Source organism: Taudactylus pleione, unplaced genomic scaffold, assembly GCF_031769625.1.
Source record: "Taudactylus pleione unplaced genomic scaffold, aTauple2 ptg000150l, whole genome shotgun sequence".
Classification (NCBI taxonomy): domain Eukaryota; kingdom Metazoa; phylum Chordata; class Amphibia; order Anura; family Myobatrachidae; genus Taudactylus; species Taudactylus pleione.
Window position 1 is genome coordinate 215,409 of NW_028284552.1, and position 21,109 is coordinate 236,517.

The window sequence follows — 21,109 nt, forward strand, 5'->3', positions numbered from 1 at the left end:
GTTGTGCAGACAGGGCATATTGTCAGAAGACGCCATAGTGTTTTGTGCTTCTGGTGGATACTTATGAACATATTACAGTTTGTTTTTACACCTACCTACACCTGAAGTAATATATTTTCAAAGATTATACAATATAAGTAACCTCGTCTGACACTTGGTATACCACATATATTTTGATATTTTAGAAGGTTTGAACAAAGCACTTATTTTCTTTTGTTAAATTGATTCGTTTCTAATTGCATATATTTTCTAATAGTACAAATTGCATTACTTTGTGGTTTTTTAACTTTCCTAAAGATGGACAATCGCACCCACCACCTGAGATTTCCTCATGCATCTCCATTCTTATCTTTGAGCCGTAATTCCATTTTACAGTCTGAATTCTCGGGGGGGGGGGGGGGGGCGCATCGATCTACAAATTCCAACATGGAAAAAATGTCACTCGCAGACTCCGATGATTTTTGCATCAGAATCATGATTGTCCAACATGTTGGATTTCACCGTTGCTCCTACCCAGGTATAGGAGGAACGGGGAATTGCCCCAATAGCTACTTGATGTATGGGCCCCATAACTGCAGGCCTGCTTGGGCAAACTGCTCTAAAATTAGGCGGCAGCAGTTTTTTGTAATGCGAGTCACATTGACTTGAAATAGGTGAGGAAATATTTGCTGAGATAGGAGTAGCACTGGCTATACAAGGTAGACCCTTCCCACTAATGCACACGGCCAAAATATAACTTCTGCAATAAGAATATGCTAGTTATTTTGGCTGACAGACCCAGACTGCTAATTGTACAAGTGTGATCATACATTCAAAAAATACCACCCACAAATACAGCATGCATATATTATAGCAGGCATTTGTATTATACCATCCAGCAATCCCACGCTATTCTAGCCTTGATTCCGAATTCAATATGCCTCCACAGAAGGTCTTTAACCCACATACACTGACACTCCACTCATTACAGTGTATACAAACTACTTGGTAATGCTATCAGTGATTGTGCTGAGCGGGAAAAAATGTGCGTCCCAGGGACCCCTCACTTTAAAAAAAGTGGGGTGCTACTCCAGTTTCTGGTTCTCATCACAATTTGTGCTTTTGAGCTCCCCATATGCCATGAGACCACCTCAAATGCCCTACACATACTGTACACTGTGGAAAGTCCGTCACCAAACTCCAGGTAATATTGTTGGTAATGGAATAATCTGCAGCTCCCACTATAAGCATCCAAGAACCACATGTGCAGTAAGTCACAGAAAAATCATTAAAAGCTAATGGTTGGATGTGGACCTTAAAGCTGGGTACACAGTGATGGATATATCACCCGTTCCACTGAACGGGCGTTATGACTATAGTGCATCACCAGGTGTGTACAGCGGATATGTCTGTGAATGACATTCACAGACATATCCTCTCTGCTGTGCAGCACAGCAGAGAGGATGATATATCTGAAAGACCCGCCTATCGCCCATACACATGCTGCAGGGACCCGGCAGTGATTGACAACTCAACTGGGTGGGAAGATTAATTGCCCGCCCAGTTGAGCTGTCAAGCCCGGTACACCATTGGTAAGTGCGTAACTTAACAATCGTCAAATAGGTTGGTGCATCGGCCAACCCGTTGACCTAGTGTGTGCCCAGCTTTAGAGAGGCTTTAAATGCCTAAGCTTTGGTGGTCTGCAAGTGATTATTGACCTAAGTGTGAGTATGCAATAGTTCTCTCCATGCAGATGACTGGAGCGAATTATAAGCCATTGTGAGCAATGCTGGTAGTAGGTTATTTTGTTTGCACCCTGGACTGACCATTTAACAATGCCTATTTCTACTTTGTTATATGCCCCTGCTTCTTGGTCACGGTGTGTTTACATTGTGTGCCAAGTGTACAACATAAAATCCCTGCTGGCTTATGTTTCTTAGTACTGCAGGTGTCACACTTCGTGACAGCCTGACTCCAAAGTGGATTTCTCTCGTATAAAAACCACGAGCGATCAGCTCCTGGCACCGGCATTTTCATCTCGCACCCCCAGGAATGAAATGCGCAAAAAAAACCAGTTTGGGCGTCCAAACGCAACCAGCACTTTGGTCGGGTTTAGCCGTTTTACACGGCTAAACTCCACCTCTTTGGGCGCGATCGGCGCGAAGATCGGCATCGATTGAATAGAACCCCGCAATCTCCCGTCACTTTAGACATGCGATCGGGTGCACTAAAACAATTGAATACTGCCCATTGTTAGCAGCTTGTTCAAGAGCAGCCCTGAAACAATCATGCTTTCACAAGTGCACTCTCCGTTCTTTAATCTAAGCCCGCAAACACTTGTTGATAGCCAGACCAGCAGTAATTCATTTGTGTATCTAGAAAACCAGGGGACAACAATTTATATATGTGTGTGAGCTTCTTTCTACTGTTATGGGGAAATGTGGCTTGATTTCACTTTTGTTCACCTCGGAGAAAGTTAACTTCCCTTGTGTTTTTAATGGTGATGGTTCAAAAATATTTTTCTTTTATAATTGTCCCCTCTACATCCATGTTGGATTCTCTAATGAAATTTTGTATCAGAATCAGAGAGTACGTCATTCATATTCAGAAATCTGTTTTGTATTAGTCGTGCACACTGTATATGTAAGAGACTTGTGCAGAGAATACTGTATAGTAGTGGTTCCCAAACCTTATTGCATCACTGTGCCCAAGAATATCAACTTTTCTTTTGTCACCCCCTCCTAGGCCAAAGTTTTCTTATTGAGAAAATCGGCAAATGTATTATATGAAGTAACTCACTAGTCATCTTTAGGTCAGTTATGTGGCATTGAACATGGGTGCTCTTCTTTTTGTCCATATATTTTGATTGGCAGTGATTTCTGCCTATCACATTGACCATAAATAATGTGATTTGGTGCTGGATCAGCAGCCTGTGGCAAGTGCCCTGCAGCGGCCCAGGGTACCACAGCACCCAGTTTAGGAACCACTAATGTATTAAAACAAAAGTTTTGATTACTTTGAGCACAAATATTGCGCTGTTTTAATTTTTCTCTTTTGCCCTTTTAAATGACATCTTTTTTTTACAGTGCCATTTATTGTAAAATACAAGATTTATTTATTTTTTATTTTTTATCTCTGAGAGCCTGCAGGTTTTTCAGCTCATGTTGGCTTTTTATACAGAATTATGAATTGGTTTGAGGGCTAGAGTATTAAGAGATGTTGGATCATGAAAGGCTTTGAGGCAACTACCCTTTGATGTTCTAACATCTGAGTGTGCATCCCATCTCTGCTGCATTCATCACTGTTATTCAGCTTTAATTTACTGTTGTAAAAAAAATGTAAAGTTGTGTTATGCAGCTTTTATATTTTTGGTAAGATGAGATCAAGAGTATTTGTAATATCGCACTTTGTGTATAACTCAAAGAACTCTATCATATCGCAGATATTTCTTTAGTTATCCTCTACCCATTAATACAATTTTTCATGTATTGTAGTTTTGCAAAGACACCTGAGGGGCGATTCAATTGTTATAGATACCCCCTGCTGGGCATCTATATGAATTGTAACACCATGTTACTGGTATGTATGTATGGTAGTGAAAACGGCACTCCGCACTGTGAGTAAACACCATGGTGTGTGTTAAGACATCTGGAAAGAAATGGCAACATATCAGGCAACTACAATGTGCCCTTTCTGAGCATGAGAAAGGACACGCATTGTGGTTGCAAGAAACATTGCCGTTTATTTCCTGATACAGAAGACGCACCTTGGTGTTTAATCACGTTGCAGAGTGCCGTTTTCAAGATCCAAATTGTTTGTGTGTCAAGATATATTAAATGTAATGGCTAGTGGAGTGCCCGTTTCCTCTTCAACTAGTGTGTCTGTCTGTCTGCCGTAAGTAAAACCGTCAGGTTACCAGAGTGTAGGAATAGATGATCAGACGTGGTAGAAATCTTGCGCATATGAAAAGGTTACAAAATAGATTAGTAACTTTCATAAAATTCTGGTATTCAATTGTGCCTTTACGCAACAAACAATAGGTAAAAGCAAAGTTTCCAAACTTTGGGGCAATTTAGTTAAATTCGATGTTGAGTAGCGCCAGGAATGAGTGCCCGGAGCTATTCAGTTGTCCCCAATTCGCCCTGCAGTTAAGTTGGGAGATGCAAGTTACAGCACCTAATGCTGGGTGTTTAGTCACGTTAAAAGGCATTCTCCGTCTTAAGTGCCGTCCGCATTGCGGTTAGCGCACGCAATAAGCCCGCTATTTGCATTGTGGCACTAGTTTAGTCAGATTTCTGCTCGCACCACAGGAGGATGCGAGCACAAATCCTCTAGTTGTGGGTTAACAGCTCGACCAATTGAATAGATTCTGTAACTCATTGCCAGCTGCTATTCAACATTGCATTTAATTGATTTGCCCCCTTTCAGATATCTTTTATGAATACCAAATTTTTGGTAGTGTTTCCCACAATTAATATTCACATTTCATCATCAAAAACCTTCACTTATGCCTGAAGTTTTATTTTCTCCAGGAATTGGCCTAGGCCATTGTTACTTCAAGGTATGGACTCACCCTTTCATCTACTTTTCAAGAAAATAAATATTGATTTATTATATAAAATTATAATTTTTTTAACATGTTAAACAATATATTATGCGTGTAATGTATGAAAAGCAAAGGTCACATCTTTTTTGTAATTTACAGGTTTTCTGACTGAAATATCGTTCAACCAACTACAGTTTGGAATGTACCAGTATATTGTCATCGTATGGATGATTAACTAGCTCAGATCAAGAAGTTTCTGCACAGAAGGACTATAAAGAGGGGGGGCAAGACAAACGGAAAAAGAAAATTAAAGAAAAAAATGGCGTCAAACAGAAGTCAAAATCCTCATGGACTTAAACAGATTGGCTTGGACCAGATCTGGGATGACCTGCGGGCCGGCATCCAACAAGTTTACACCAGACAGAGCATGGCAAAATCCAGATACATGGAACTCTACACGTATCCTTCACATTCGCCCTAGGGGATTCTTTTCTTTTCTTTGTAACTTTGGAGAACCCAACTAAGCCTGGAATAATCTTTCCATTTTAGCAGGTTCATTTGTTGAGTTTTTCACATTTATTTGAATGCAAATTTAAGTGCATTTAATTCAGACTAATCAATTTTTATTTGGTAATATGTTGGTGCAAGTTTAAGTACAGTGCCTAATGCTTATTGTGCAGTTGAGTGTTAGTGCTCATGACATTTGGTGGATAGCTTTAGGTGAGGAAGATGGATGAATTGGTTTTCTATGAGTGAGTGTGGTCTAAGCCAGTGGTTCCCAAGCTATATTGAATCACTGTGTCCCTAGAATACCAGCATTCTTTTTCATGGCACCCCTAGGAGAAAAGTTTCTTATTGAGAAATTCAGCAAAATGGATTAAATTAAGTACATTGTTCTCGCCTGTCTTCCTTAGACACACAGCGGTATTATTCTGTTTGTGGACTGAATAAGAGCATTGTGTTTTGTTAAATAATGGTAGGTATTTAATTTGGTTAGCGCTGTACCTCTAATTTTGTTTGTTCATTTATGACGTACTGGTACAAGGCCTGATTCAGCAAGGATCGCTATTGTGGTTGCTATCGCTAACGCAGTTCTGCGAGAGTATGTTAATAATTGCAATCGCAAAGCACTCCCACTGACATGTAGAATGCCCACCTCCCCTCACGCACATCTGTAATATCTTGCAATCCAGCCAAAACATTGGTAACATCAAAGTACATTTGAGCCACTCGCACATTTAAGGCAAGTCTGACCCAACTACTAAATTGCTAACTTTCCTGCATGCAGTGAGAGCTCATGCTGCGTATGCCATCGCAGTGAATAATTTATGCACGCCCCAGCAACGGCGTTTAAATGCACTGGTACGCCCGCGTTTCTCCGACAATCCCTCGTCACCACCCCCCAAACGGCACTTCCTGTCCCTCACTCTGTGATGGATCTGGATAGTCCCTGTGATCGCAGTGGTGCCTTTGCGCACTGCAATGCATGTGCAGGAGAGACAATCGGCTGTCTGCTTTAGCACTTGCGATCCTTGCTGTATCAGGCCCATAGTGTGATGAAATACGTGGAACATTCATTATACAGTAGTCTAGCAGGTAAGTGAATTACACACACTGCATTAAAATCACAGTAGATGTTTGGCATCTGGCATTGGTGACTAATTGCTATGCACAGTTCAGATGTCATGAAGATGCTTTAGAGCGCAATAAGCCAAGATCTGAGTTTTTGTCCTAAAGTGCATAGAATTTGTTTATCTTCACCTTATATTTATACCAGGAAGTAACCTGAAAGAGCAACTTCAGTACACGTTACTAGAGTCAAAAGGCTGCACTATACATTCTTATAATGTACATGAGATTTATGGTGATAAATATATGCAGTAAAATGCAATCATGGGTCCATACATTACAATACATGACTTCCATACTCATTTGCTGTTTTTGCATTTTCATAAACACTTTAAAGTACTTTAACAATAGGACAAATAAGTCTATATTACAGTTCCTTCCACTGTTTTAATATTTTCATTCCAAGTCTAAACTAGAAAATATCATAACTTGTTTAATTTCCCCACTGTGTATATGCGAGTCCTTTTCTTGTCTGTTGTAAGTTTGGTTCATCCAATTGCTTTCCTGTCACTTTTTGCTTTGTGTGGTTTAGTGTTCTCATTACACTATGTGGGATATGCCATGATCAAAAAAGGATTTGTCTGTAAATTCCGAGTTTAATTCTATTAAATGTAAGAATTATAATCGTTGTGCATGTAATATTTATAGCTAATGACTTGACCCTTTCATGGGGAATATTTATTTACTAAAAACAAAATATAGAGTATGTAATTGAACATAATGCTGAACTGTGTTAATTGCTTATGGGACAGATTGACTTACAAGGAATCTTAAACTATGACTAAACGATATGTTATCCGATCCCACGGATTGGGCTGACATATCGGGCACATCGTCTATTGTGTTCCCACTGTGTGTGCTCCCGTGGGTCATTCATCGGGGTTATTCCATCGGCCCACGTAGTGTTCATTCTAGCACCCTGCACGTGTCACAACCCGTGCCGTTCCTTATTTCTGCTTAGGGTGTCGCGCTCTGCTTCCTCTAGCACACTCTGGTCTGTATCTCAGCAGTTTGTTGCATTAGCTGAGTGTGCTAGAGGCAACAGAACAGAGTGACACCTCAGAAAGGAAAGAGAAACTGCACAGTTTGACAGGTGCAGGGTGCTAGAATGAACACTACTGCATTCACTTCCGATGGAGCGACCCAGCTGCCGACGCCAGCAAGGTCAATGGTGCCGGTGTATGATATATCAGACGACCGTTCACCAGATCGTGCAGTGTGTACCGCCCGCCTGATATATTGTTCATCGTCACATTGGCAGGTTGCTAAATGTGTACTTAGCTTTACTTTCATAGAGTATGCTCTTACAGCTGGCCTATTTAACAAATGTTTTACATAGATTGCTTTACAGGTGACCTGGTGGCATCCCATGCTACTGGAAGGCTAAAATGATCACTAACATAGATAGGGAGTTTTCATTTTGAGGGTAGTTCGTAGTCTGTGAATGTCACTATGCATGGAGTTGGTAATGCATTGAATACATTCAGAGAATCTAGCATTACTTAGGGCATGGTAGGTACACGCTAGTTTATTTATCATTAATCTAGTTCAACATATCGGGTTCAAATTTGGCTTGGTCTATTTTTTTACTTCTGTTCTTGCCCTGTAAGGTAAATTTGGCACAAGGATTATGTTTTGCCTTTGTCTAAGATTTAAATTTGTGGATTTATTTTTTCAACCTCAAGTGTCAATGTACATGGATAATTCATCCATCTGGGTGATGCCTTTTAATCCGGGTTATATATAGTGGTGGATGGAGTCGGAACTTATCTAATTGAATTTGCGGCATGCGCGTCCCCGCGATTCGCTGTATTCAATTGCAAAAACGCAAATAGGCAAATGCATAACAGGCGGAACGTGGGGGAATCAGTCTGTACCCCAAAATAGGACGCACAGACACTGGAAATCATTACAGATGTGTACGATTAGCCCTAATAAAAGTACTTTGTGTCCTTAATTGTGTTTCTAGAAGCATATTTGTAAAAGTGGTGGTGAATGATAGAAAACAGTATTTTTTGTGGAAAATAAATAGTCCAGTCAAATTTGGCGTACTTGAAAATAGGTGCTAGCATATTTGTGTTTCTAAAGTGCACTTTTAAAAAAAATTGAAAAATACACCTGTCCCATCCATACAGCCCCCCCTAAAAACTATTTTGCTACTTTTTATCCTTATCCCCCCCACTGTTTTAATTTTCGCCCCCAATATAACTTTTTTTTCCAGCGTTGTAAGGTTTTTTGTTTTTTTTTCTTTGCCGGAGGCTATACACAGGTGTCCTAAATTAGCCGTACACTGCGGCCGGCCACACCTCCACTTTCCCAGGTATCTATTTAATGAAGTGCACGCTACTGAAAGCTACAGCTGCTGAGGATCCGTTGTTAACAGCGGGCACGGGGGGGATGGAGGGAGACCTGACAAGCAAGTAGCAGTATAACTGGGACTTTTATTATATGTAGTTAACCTGGTGTTCTGGGCTTATTGTTCTAAGCATAGTTACTGCACCGTTATCATTGATAGTCGGGCAATAACTTACAGTGGTATATGTGTGACATTTTATTTGCCTTTGGCTTATTGGCAAAGAATTGGTCTTAGGGCCAGGGATTTGTTTGCATTTATACAAATTGGTGAATAGGAGTCCTCATTTACCTCCTGTCTTTTCTATTCATTCAGGCCTACACTTTTGCTATTAGAAATTAGGTAGCTATCTGTTTGGAGTAGACTTGTCTTTCTTCCTCAGTATGGATAAGTCAGACACTGGTTCTAAGAAACAAGTTCCTGTTTATATTTGTACAAAATGTGAGGAAAAATTGCCAAAGGGTACGGACCAAGGGTCGCTCAGTGCGGGTTGTTCACAGGAGGTTTCATCATCTGGATGTTTGGCTGTACAGTCAGTGATGCCTGCTTTGGCTAGAACTACGTCACTCTCAGGATTATTATGTGAGATCCTGTGATTCAAGCTCCTCTTTTGGCTGACCCATCAGTGGAACCCAGGTGGGCCCAGAATATGGGACGGTGTCTCGCTTAGATGGCGAAGTCTTTTAAATAAAATGGCACCATGTGCAGGGACCACAGCTTTTAAAAACCGGTTGCTTTCCTCTCTAGTTTTTCCAGGAGGAGAGGCTTCTTCACAGCAGGAGGGGGAATTGGATTATGACTGGGAGGACCCCTCAAACTGGGAGGGTAACTTGCAGGCAGATTCATGAGTTTCTATGCTGATGATGCTGTCAGGGAAACTCTCCAGTTACAGGAGGCAGCTATGCCAGAGACTAGTGCAGTTTCCTTCTTTAAATGTAAGAAGAAACATGTTTCGTTTTTTCCGGAATTTTCTCTTTTTGAAGAAATATTAAAGGAGGCCTGGTTAAAACCTGATTCAAGATTCCGTCTTCTGAAAAAATATAAGGGTCTTTATTCTCTTACAGAAGAGGATACCAAACAATGGGAAGTTCCACCTATGGTGGATGCTCCTATTGTTAGGTTTGGAGTAGTGGGGATAACCGTATTCCTAACAGTCTGTAACTCTTAAGGATCCTATGGATAGGAAGAATGAGGCTGCTCTTAACTCTTCACCTTGTCAGGAGTATCACTGCGGCCAATTCTGGCCAGGACCTGGGTGGTAAAGGCTATCTGCCCTTGGACAATTCAGATGACTACTGGTCGCTTACTCAGGTTCCGGGAATATTGGATTATTTCCAATCCGGATTCTTGGGTAAGTTGAATAATCATCAGGGGTTACGTTTTGGATCTGGAAGGTCCTGCTCCAAAAAGATTCTATTCCACTCCCTCTCCCTGTGGATTGTTACAGAAAGGCGGCTCTTTGGCAGGCAATTTCTGCACTTTCAGGCTCCGGAGTAATTATATCTGTTCCAATACTAGAGGAGGGCATGGGGTTATACTCCAATCTTTTCCTAGTAGACAAACCAGACTGGTCATTCAGACCCATTCTCAACCACAAGGGGTTAAATCCTTCTATTCACTTGGAAAAATTGAAGATTGAGTCTATATGATCATTCATTTGTTCTATGGAGGAAGATTTTTTTCTGGTCTCCTCCATAGATATCAAGGATGCCTATCTCTATATTCCTATATGGAAAGGTCATCAGCATCTTCTGCGGTTTGCAGTGGGGCATCAGCATTTTCAGTTTCAGGCTGTACCTTTTCGGTTTGGCCTCCACCCCTGAGTATTTATAAAGGTCATGGCACACATGATATTCCTACTCAGGAGAGGGGGGATAAATGTGTTGGCTTATTTGGACGATTTGTTGCTAAGAGCTCTCTCAATAGCTATATTAAAACACCTTCAAATTACAATAGGCATGCTCCAGAGATTCGGCTGGATAATCAATTTTCGTAAATTTAAGTTTAATTCCATCCCAGAGGATGGTATTTTGGGGTTTACTCTTCGACACCCTGTGTCAGAGTGTTTCTAAGCGGTTCTAAGGGCCATGCAGAGATTGGGGAAAATGGTAGCTTCATTCGAAGCAGTTCCTTTTGCAGGATTTCACGCCCAACCTCTATAAATCCAATTGCTTAATCGATGGGTGAAACTAGACTCTCGATTTAAACGGGCAGATGTTCAGATTATCACCTCCAGACACTGAGGTCTCTTCAGTGGTGGCTGCAGGATGCAAATCTGAACAAGGGTTGCCAATTGTTGGTAAAGGACTGGACCATTGTCACCACAGATGCCAGCCTTACAGGCTGGGGGGCTGTGGTTCTGGACAGTCACTTACAGGGGCTTTTGTCTGTCCAGGAAACCGCTCTGCCTATCAATATACTGGAAATACGAGCAATTTGATATGCACTGATTCAGGCGCAGGGCTATCTAAAGAATTTACCAGTACGAATGCAATCAGACAGTGCCACAGCAGTTGCTTACATAAACCAGCAGGGTGGCGCACACAGCTGGCTCGCAATGAGGGAGGGTTTCTCACATCCATCATTGGGCGAAGATTGGGTTTCGGCTACTTCAGCCATGTACATTCCAGGGGTGGACAACTGGGAGGCGCCACAGTGTGCACCCAGGAGAATGGGAATGACACCAGGAGGTGTTTGCAGAAATAATTGCCAGGGGATTTCCAGATATAGATTTGATGGCTTCTCGTCTCAACAAGAAGCCCCAGGGTTCTGGTGGATGCCATGACAGTACCTTGGGGGTTCCAGCTGGGATACATCTTTCCTTCTCTGGTAATGTTACCAAGGGTACTTCAACGGATACAACAGGTGGCACGTCCGGTCATTCTGGTAGCTCCAGACTGGCCACGCCAGCATCGGTACGCAGCATGTTGTCAGATGTTCCGAATAGTCCACCTCTGACTCCAGATCTGTTGCTCGAGGGCCCATGAAAAATTTGCTTCACTTGGCTTTGACGGCATGGTTCTGGAATCCAGGATTCTGAGGGCCAAGGGGTTTTCACAGTCTGGGGTGAAAACCATGATACAGGCTTGTAAGCCGGTTACATTCTAGATCTATCATCTGATATGCAAGATATACATTTGTTGGTGTGAACAAAACCAGTTAAAACCGGAAAAGTTCCAAGTGTCTCGCCTCTTGACTTTTTTTGCAGGACCGGTTGTTTAAGGGTCTGAAATTTGTCTTCTCTTAAAGGACAGATTTTGGCCTTATCGATCCTGTTTCAGAGGAAGTTGACTACCATTCCAGAAGTTCAGACCTTCTTGCAGGGGGTTCTTCGCATTCAGCCTCCTTATGTTGCTCCTTGGGACTTGAATTTAGTTTTGGAGGCTCTCCAAATGGCACCATTTGAGCCTTTGGAATCTGTAGAATACCTCACTTTGAAGGTTGTTTTACTTTTGGGCCATTGCCTCGGCCAGAAGAGTATCTGAATTACTGGTTCTTTCATGTAAACCTTCCTTTCTGCCAAAGGAGGTATCAGCTTTCCACATTAAACAAGATATTGTCCTTCCAGCTTTTCGCCGGCATTCAGTGACTAATGAAGCTTCTTCCTTAGCACTGTTGGATGTGGTACGTGCATTATGCATTTACTTGGACTGTACTGTGTGATGTGTATGGATTTCCTGTTAGTGTTGGTCGATGCACCAAAAAGAGGCTGGCCTGCCTCAAAAGGGTCCATCGCTAGATGGGTCACTTCTGCCAGCAGGCAGGCATATATATCCTTGAATGTGACAGGCTCATTCGACTCGTGCTTTTGGAGTTTCTTGGGCTTTACGGCATGGCGCCTCGGTTGAGCAGCTCTGCAAAGCAGCTACCTGGTCGTCCGTACACACTTTCACAAAATTTTACCGTTTCCATACATGCAGCGCAAGAGATGCCAGTGTTGGGCGGAAAATTCTTAGAGCGGTTGGTTCCAGTGCTCCACCTCCCCTTTAATTAATTGGCTTTGGTATATAACCCAGATGTAAGTCATCATCCAGATGGATGAAAAGGAAATACGATTTTTACTTACCGTAAAACCTCTTCCTTGGAGTCCATCAGGGTGATGCCAAGGGCCCTCCCTTGTTTTGCTTTTCATACTAGGATACCTATTGGGCTCTGGTTTTCTCAGTTTTTTTTCCCGTGGCTTGCCTCTGACTTTGTTAAACATTAGACTGAGCTTATGGTGGTAAAGGAGGGGCTATATAGGGGGAGGGAGCCAGTTTCAATTAGTTAGTGTCGGACTCCACCAACCACTGTACATAACCCAGATGTAAGGCATCTCCCAGATGGACTCCAAGGAAGAGATTTTACAGTAAGTTAAAAATCTTATTTTTTGCTGTGTCTTATTCTCTTCTAAGGTTTAGAAGAGAATAAGACAGCGATTTGATGTATTTTTTTTAAGGCAGAACTGAAATTCTGACCAGAATTAAGCTAAAAACTATGCCTTTTTTTTTGTATTTGCAATCTCAATTTCCAATAATTTACTTGTATCTTATTCAGTTCAAAAAGCAGAGATGCTAACACAGCTCATGACATGGCTGCTGGTCACCGAAAAGGTTTGCAAACTGCTAGACAACTGATACTGAATGGTAGAGACCCATATTATACTGTGTATACGTAGGTACATGCTTGGGGACAAGAAATGTTTGTGCTCTAAATGTTCAACGTTCTTTTATGCCTCCAAAATTTTAAAATGTTCTCCCAACAATATTTGTACTAATGGAGCAAGAAGTTACACATGGTAAATGTATCTATAACATTTATACATTTGGGCCCAAATAAATTGTATCCATAGCTGAAAGAGGGGCAGCTAGGTGATATCTAACTACGTAATCAAACAAAAATGCATTTTAACATTGGCTTTCATATTATGCCTTCATTTTTGTCAGATGTTTTGTTATATTGCTAAAAAGATTCAGCTGTTTGACGAATGTGGAGTCGGAAGTCGCACCACAATGCAAATAAGCTTTCTGTTTGGCTATATCCAAGTTTTTAAAGAAAAAGTCTGTAAATCAGTGTTTCTCAACCTCTGTCCTCATGGCACACTAGCAGTCCAGGTTTTAAGAATATCCATACTTGAGCGCAGATGCTTAATTTAGTACCTCAGTTATTTTAAGCATCTGCGCTCATGCATGGATATCCTTAAAACCTGATGCAATGGTGGAATTTGGGAAAACTCCACACTACTTCATAGTGTGTGTGTGTGTGTTGTCTCCCATATCCAAATATTCCGAAATATGGAATTTTTTGAGCATGACTGAAATAGTAAAAACTTTGTTTTTGTGATGGTTCAATGTACACAAACTTTGTTTAAAGCACAGCATTGTTAAAAATATTGTATCAAATTTACTTCAGGCTGTGTGAATAGGGTGTATATAAAACATATATAAATTTCATGAATGTACACAAACTTTGTTTGAGCCACGAAATTATTGAAAATATTTGCATACAAATACCTGCGTGCTGTGTGTGTGTGTGTGTGTGTGTGTGTGTGTGTGTGTGTGTGTGTGTGTGTGTGTGTATAAGGTGTAGATTTGGGTCCCATTCCCAAGATATTCATTATGATATACAATTATTCCAAAATACGGAATATTCTGTTATCCAAAATACCACTGGTCCCAAGCATCTTGGATATGGGACATTCAACCTAAGTGTGTGTAATATGTATGTATGTATGTGTGTGTATTCCTCTGATTCATGTGTAATAGGTAATAGTCTTGCAATGTTTTCCAAACGCATTCCTCAGAGAGCAATAACAGTTCATGTTTTCTAGGTCTCCTCACAGAATCGAAAGTGAAATAATTAGCTCCACATGTGGACCTTTTTAAAACGTGTCAGCCAATAAGACTACACCTGTGCACCAACAAGGGAAAAATGGAAACCATGCACTGTTAATGCTTCCTGAGGAATGAGTTTGGGAACCACTGGTCTATGAGATGCAGACATCATTGAGAATCTGGTTTGGATGCCCGCATCTCACAGCCTATTACATTTGGGCCATGGTCCTGGATGTTTTTTTTTTTTTTTACAAAGTTGTGACATGGGAAATGTGTAAACCACTCACTTTGATGCTACACTACCTGAAACTATAGAACAGGCTGGGCAGAATAGGAGTGAGTCCAGTTTAATCTGCTCTTATATATTCGATGAACATTTATTTTCTAAATGGTTTTTGTTGTTGCTTTAATCTTATGCTAAAGCAGATTGACTATTGTCCTGGTAACTGCTAGCATTGAGTATTTGCATTCATGTGAAGCATTATATTAATAGCTATCAGCATGAAAGAGAAAAAAAATGTCCTGTAATTTGACTGTACATTCCTACTATGGGCCGGATTCAATCAGAGGTGAAAAGTGACGTTTGGAGATAAGTTTCCGCGGGTTCGGACTTTTCGCCTGTTTTCAAAGTATCTCTATATTCAATTCCAGCGGAAACTCAATGCATTGTAATAGGCGGAAAAGTATCTCCTATGAATAGCAGGTGAAAAAAAGTGCAAAATCTTTATTTTGGGCTGCAAACATGGGGAAACTACTCAGAACCCTTGGGACAGCCCCCCCAAAGAACAAATAAACAAAAAAATTACCTCAGAACACCCCAAAAAAATGTTTCGGTTTGGGGGCGAAAGTAAAAAGTGGGGGGGCAAGCATAAAAACTAGCGAAATAGACGACTTGGGTGTCTGCAAGGATGGGTCAGGTGTTTTTAGGATTGCAGATGCATGCTGCAGGTGCGTTTTTGACGTTTTTTAAAAGTTCACTTTAGAAACAAGAAAATATGCTAGCACCCATTTTCATGTAGCCCAAATTTGACAGGAGTACTTATTTTCACCAAAAAATACTGCTTTATGCCATTCTTCACCACTTTTGCAAAGACGTTAATAATAAGAAGCAATTTAAACTACTTAAGTACCCCAAACACACTTATTAGGGCTTATTAGTACACATCTACATTGATTCCCTATGTTAGTGCATCTTTTATTTGGGGTACAGACTGATTTCCCCATTTCCGACAGCACTTTCCGCATACGCCACTTTCAGTTTTCGCCTTTTTAGGCATTAAATAGGGAGAAAAGCGGGGGACGCACGTGTAAAGTTTCCGCCTCAAACAGGCGAAGGAGGCGGAAAGTCGGACAGGCAAAACTTTTCCCTGTCGAAATCGCAGCCCATTTCTCTTTCTGCTGTTTACTGCTGTGAAACATATCCAGCCAATGTCTCTGGTTTGTGTCTGTAACGTGTATTAAGCTTTATGCTTACTATAATTTAATTTCAGCAAGGTGACTATTTAATTTTGACACATTTGTAAATAGCCCCTGTACCTTTGATGCATTTTATAAAGTGTAACACCCATGTTGCATCCTATTTCAGACTTGACATGGGCCAGGCACAGTCAGATATGTGTAAAGTGTCTTCAGCTGTTTACTCTATGACGTGGGGTATTCTGACTTGCACATAATAATATTGCCAAAGCAGCACAACTTTTATATTGTGTCGGTTGCTTGCTTTTGTCATATGTGATGGCTCTACTTGTATAACCATGTGTAAAGGGTTCAGTGAAGTAACAACAATGCAGAAACACCACCCTAAAAATAAATATAAAGGAAGACTTTTATGAAAACTGTTATATAGGTAACTGAGTGGAAGAACTTTCGTACAGTTGTATTTGTACAATCTTTTCATAAATTTTCCCCTCCGTTTTTGTACTTGTCTGTTTACTCTCATACTAATTATTTTTAAACATGTTTGTTGTTTAATGACAAACTAAATGATTTTCATGTCAACCATATTTGTTTGATTTCTATCTTTTGCATGCACATGTAGTTTGGTTATTCCAATTAATCACTGGACGATTTTTATGAACGATAACGATATTGTTGAACGATATAGATCGTTCAAATCGTCCAGTGTGTATGAGCTTAACGACGATTGATGCGCGCTCCCGCGGGTCGTTAACGATATCCCCAGTCTGTATATGCAGCTCAATTTGTGGATATTGTTAATGATGCCATGCTGTCGAATGCAACATGGCCCTGGCCGTCGTTTGTCGTTGCTGGCATCGGCAAGTGCAATGCCGATGTCGCTCACTGGACACATAGTCCAGGGTGGATGCGCCTTTAATGAGGTCACACACAGGTATTAGGATTACAATAATTTAAAGCCCAGAAAACCCCATTTAATGCTTATTGTACATGTGTATTTGTAGACTTGCAGACAAGTGTTCACTTGGTTTCATTTTCATTGTGGCCCCCTATGTTCACTAAATATAATGCATTCTGTGTGTGGGAGTGCCAATGAAGTTCTCTTTTCAGTTAAATCTACTGTATAGACCTCATCAACCCTCTTGCTGCTGAGTTTTCTCAGTCATGTGCTGGACCCATTTTTGGACATTTGCGCTCGTTGCCTTTAAAACATGAATATCGCACTTTTTTTTTTTTTTTTTTTTTTTGTATGCAGTTCCCACACAATTAATACCTTTTTTTTTTTTCTTTTTTTTTTTCCCCCCCAGAGACCTTGACTTTTCAGAGAAAAGTTGTATAAAAGTATTTATATAAATGTTTTAAAGAAATACTTTGTGCTTTGGTATTTATCCACATTTACAAAACAGAAACAGGCAGCATTCTATGCATTAGCTTTCACATCTAAGGGGTCTATTTACTAATATTTACTAAGCCTTTGATGGAGATAAAGTGAACAGTGATAAGGAACCAGCCAATCAGCTCCTAACTATCATGTCACAGGCTGTATTTGAAAAATGGCAAGGTACCAGCCAACCAGCTCCTATCACCGTTCACATTATCTCCATCCAAAGCTCCGTAAATAGACCTAAATCTTTCAAGGTTTACCATTAAGGACAGATCAAAATTTGAAATCTCTCTCCGTAACCCCCTCCCATTAAAAAAAACAAAAAAACAAAATTGTTTAAAAGTAATGTTATGTGCATTGTTTAAGCCATTGTGTGGGCGGTCCTCCTCCATCCCTGCACACCATTACTTTTCTGCAGTTTAGGGTTCAATGGGATAGATGTATAAAGCTCTGGGAAGTGATTAAAGTGCAGAGTGATAAACGACCAGCCACTCAGCTCCCAACTGTCATTTTTTAAATACACCCTGTAACATGACAGTTGGGAGCTGAGTGACTGGTCGTTTATCACTTTCCAGAGCTTCATAAATCTTTCCCAATGTCTTCTGGTATATGAGGAGGACCAATGGTCCTCCACTGCTGTTAATGCATAAGAAATTGTCCTGAAATTAACTTTGTTAGAATTTTAGAAAACTAAGAAGGGATTTATTTACAATGCACTATTCATGCATTTATTTACGTGTGAAAAGACAAAATAACAGATGGGAGCGTACATGCCCTTATTCTGCACACGAATGTTTAAGAATGGAATTTTCTGGGAACTCAAACCTTCCTAAAGACTAGAACTGGCTGAGGATATGAGAAATGCATAGATCAGAGGTAAACTCTGTCCTCAAGGCATTCTAATGGTCCAGGTTTTAAGGCTAACTATGCTTTGGCACAGGTGGCTTAATTAGTACCTCAGTCTTTTGACTTAACATCTGTGTTCAACCATGGATATGCTTAAAACCTGGACTGCTAGCGTGCCTTGAGGACCTAGTTTGGGAACCTCTGGCATAGATCATAGTTTGTCAAACTAGCTCCTCAGGACCCCAAACAGTCCATGTTTTCCAGGACTCCTCACAGAATCAGAATACTTGGCTCCACCTGTGGAACTTTTAAAATGTCAGGGAGTAATGAATGCACCTGCTAGGTGACCTGGAAAATGTGGCATGTAGGGGTCCTGAGTACCAAGTTTGAGAACCTAAGGCATAGATTATATCCCCCCTACCTTTTAAATATAAGTAATTGTTTAACTCGGGGGTTCTCAACTCTGATTGTCAAGAACCACCAATTGGTCATGTTTTATTGATTTATTTTTTATTTTTTTATTTTTTTTTTATCATGCACGGGCAAGTTATTTATTTTGCTGGATCTGTACTATCCCACCTGCTTCCACAGACTGAAATCCTCGAAACGTGACCTGTTGTGAACCACTGGTTTAACTTATTAGAGGGTTGCGGCTCTGAACCACTGGTTTTAACTAGTTGGAATTCTTTACGTGTGCATTTGTGCATTTTTGTAGTAGCTGCACCTTGAGCCTTCGGTCATGGAGGGAAGTACTGGACAGTCACACTTTGTACATTTTATAAATTTACTATTACATAGTATACATTTGCTATAAATTAATAGAATATCCTTCCCCACTACCCCTGTGCCTTATTGAAGACATAAGTAATCTGTGCTGTATCTGACTGTAGCAATCCTTTATTTTTAAGCTATTTCTTTACTAAATGCCAGTGCATAAATAGTCTTGTTTCTCCTTAACATGTGGTCTCAGTCATGTATATAACTACTGTACCAGTGTACACCAATCTAACCAGGCACGTGGTGCTGGAGTACCACCATCAAAATCCAAAAAAGGCCAGACCCCTGGAGGGGCCCAATTTGTTGGCCTTGAACTGTATAAAAGGCTAAAAGAGTTTCTGAAGAGTTACTTGACAAACCTCCTGAAGGTAAATATTGTATTTTCATGCTGTGTTTGGTTTGTACAGTTGCCCAGCAATTTTAGTAAATATCAATGTTGTGGAATCATTTTGGATTAAAAAGATAATCCATTATGGGAGCAAAAAAAAAATGTTTGATAACCTGTGTTCCTTCTTCAGGATGGTGAAGATTTAATGGATGAGAGTGTTCTTAAGTTTTACACACAGCAATGGGAAGATTACCGGTTTTCTAGCAAAGTATTAAATGGGATCTGTGCGTACCTCAATCGACATTGGGTTCGGCGTGAATGTGATGAAGGACGTAAAGGAATATATGAAATTTACTCGGTGAGGGTTTTTTCTTTTCTGCTTATCTGTTTAGTAAAGTGGTTTCAGAAACAAAATAGTTTGCTTATAAAGTAATTGGGTTATGTCAGCATATTTTGTTGAAATGGTTACATTTTCTTTGTCATTTATTGCTTGAACTGTTGTCTGATTTGCGTACTGTGAGATCATTGATGTGCTTCCTCTTGTTTCCAGCTGGCCTTAGTCACTTGGAGGGATTGCCTCTTCCGGCCTTTGAACAAACAGGTAAAAGCAGCAGGTGCAGGTACAGATTTGTCTCCACCACTTGCTTAGCGGGAAGCAAAGAAAATTGTTCTCTGTTTTCTTAAAAGTACATTTGTTTCTTCGTTCCTAATCTACTTTTAAAGATGTTCTACTTCCATGATTGTAATAGTTTTTAAAACCATGATGGGCAACCTAATACATTTTAAAAATCCCCATTTGTATCCCTCTAACCTTTCCAAATGGCTGCATATTACCCATAACTTTAGTAGTATATTAAAACAACACATTTAATCAAAGAAAGGCCACTTTCTGTAATAACAAACAACCGTTCCTAGCTATAGACAATGATTGACCACTGTTTTGTCTGGTGGATAGCTCATGCTGAGGATGTTGGCTACTGCGGCCAAATACTAAGAACAAGTGCAGTCTTCTGTGTTTATGACCCTCCAGGCTTCACCTGCTGCCCTAGCTTATAATAAAAGTTAGGAGCTTTTAGTTAAGCATACGTTCTAAAGTGCAGTAAAGACTGCCTGGCATAAAGCCGGAAGGAGCTGCAGGTGACTGCTTAGAGCATCTATCGTTGCCCATCATTGCTTTAAGAGAACTTTTTTCTTTCATCTATTTGTGGGACACTGGTAAAAAAAACAGTCTAAGCTTCACACTTTTCTATATCCCAGTCCTACAATTCCCCCCCCTTCCTAGAGTGTCGAGCAGGACAGGGTGCTTTTTGCTTTATTTATTGAAAATGACTACTCCAGTATTTAGAAAGTATGGTCATTCAACCTGTAAATGTTTTAGTATTGCTCCTGCAACCAGACATCCACATCTTTCCTCTTCACTCCCTTCCCTTCTCCTTTGCTCTCTGGAATGGCAGATCTGTTTGCAACAGAGTGACCACCCACACACAACCCTTTCATCTAACGCCTTTCTGTGGAATGCTCTCCCAAGCCCTGCCATCTCATCTTCATTCAAACGTGCTCTCCTTCTAATCCCCATCCACTGCAGTCCTCACCTGTGTTCTCTCTACCCTATTTGTGTCAGGTGCTCCATGTAATTACAGTATGTCATCTTATCTGTACGCAGTTATGTTCTCTTACATTCAGGTATGTTCTTGTCTGTACCATTTTGTATTCATGCACTGTGTATGTTTTACCCCTTTGTACAGTGTATTTTCGCCATATAAATAAAGAATGATAATGTGGCCAGCCACACATTGACATTACACCATATCGTCTAAACCACAATGTGGAATGATTTTGTTAAAAGACCAGAGTCGCAGATTATTCTTGGAGACGTAATGATGGTCCAATAGGACTTTTATCCAATTGGTCTGTTTCAGCTTCATGCGATGCTGTCACGCCTTCCAAAAACCATAGTGGGCGTGAGTGCTAGTGGTGGCACTGGGCTGGCCAAGTCAGTTGTGGTTTATGGATGTTCTCAAGGCTGTAGTTCTCTTGT

The 21,109-nt window shown here is 40.6% G+C and overlaps 1 protein-coding gene across 4 annotated transcripts in view; it reads left to right on the top strand.

Moving 5' to 3' along the window:
* The window catches only part of CUL1 (cullin 1), a 132,629-nt gene that overhangs the window by 45,837 nt on the left and 65,683 nt on the right, over nt 1-21,109 (top strand). For 3 of the 4 annotated variants that reach the window (XM_088474254.1, XM_088474256.1, XM_088474255.1), the window contains exons 2-5: nt 4,685-4,984; nt 18,937-19,111; nt 19,262-19,429; nt 19,622-19,672. In XM_088474254.1, the coding sequence (XP_088330380.1) occupies nt 4,845-4,984; nt 18,937-19,111; nt 19,262-19,429; nt 19,622-19,672 (534 nt within the window). In that variant the 5' untranslated portion in view covers nt 4,685-4,844. Of the gene's footprint in view, nt 1-3,473; nt 3,559-4,684; nt 4,985-18,936; nt 19,112-19,261; nt 19,430-19,621; nt 19,673-21,109 lie in introns of all 4 variants that reach the window. The other variant, XM_088474257.1, reaches the window with a different exon arrangement.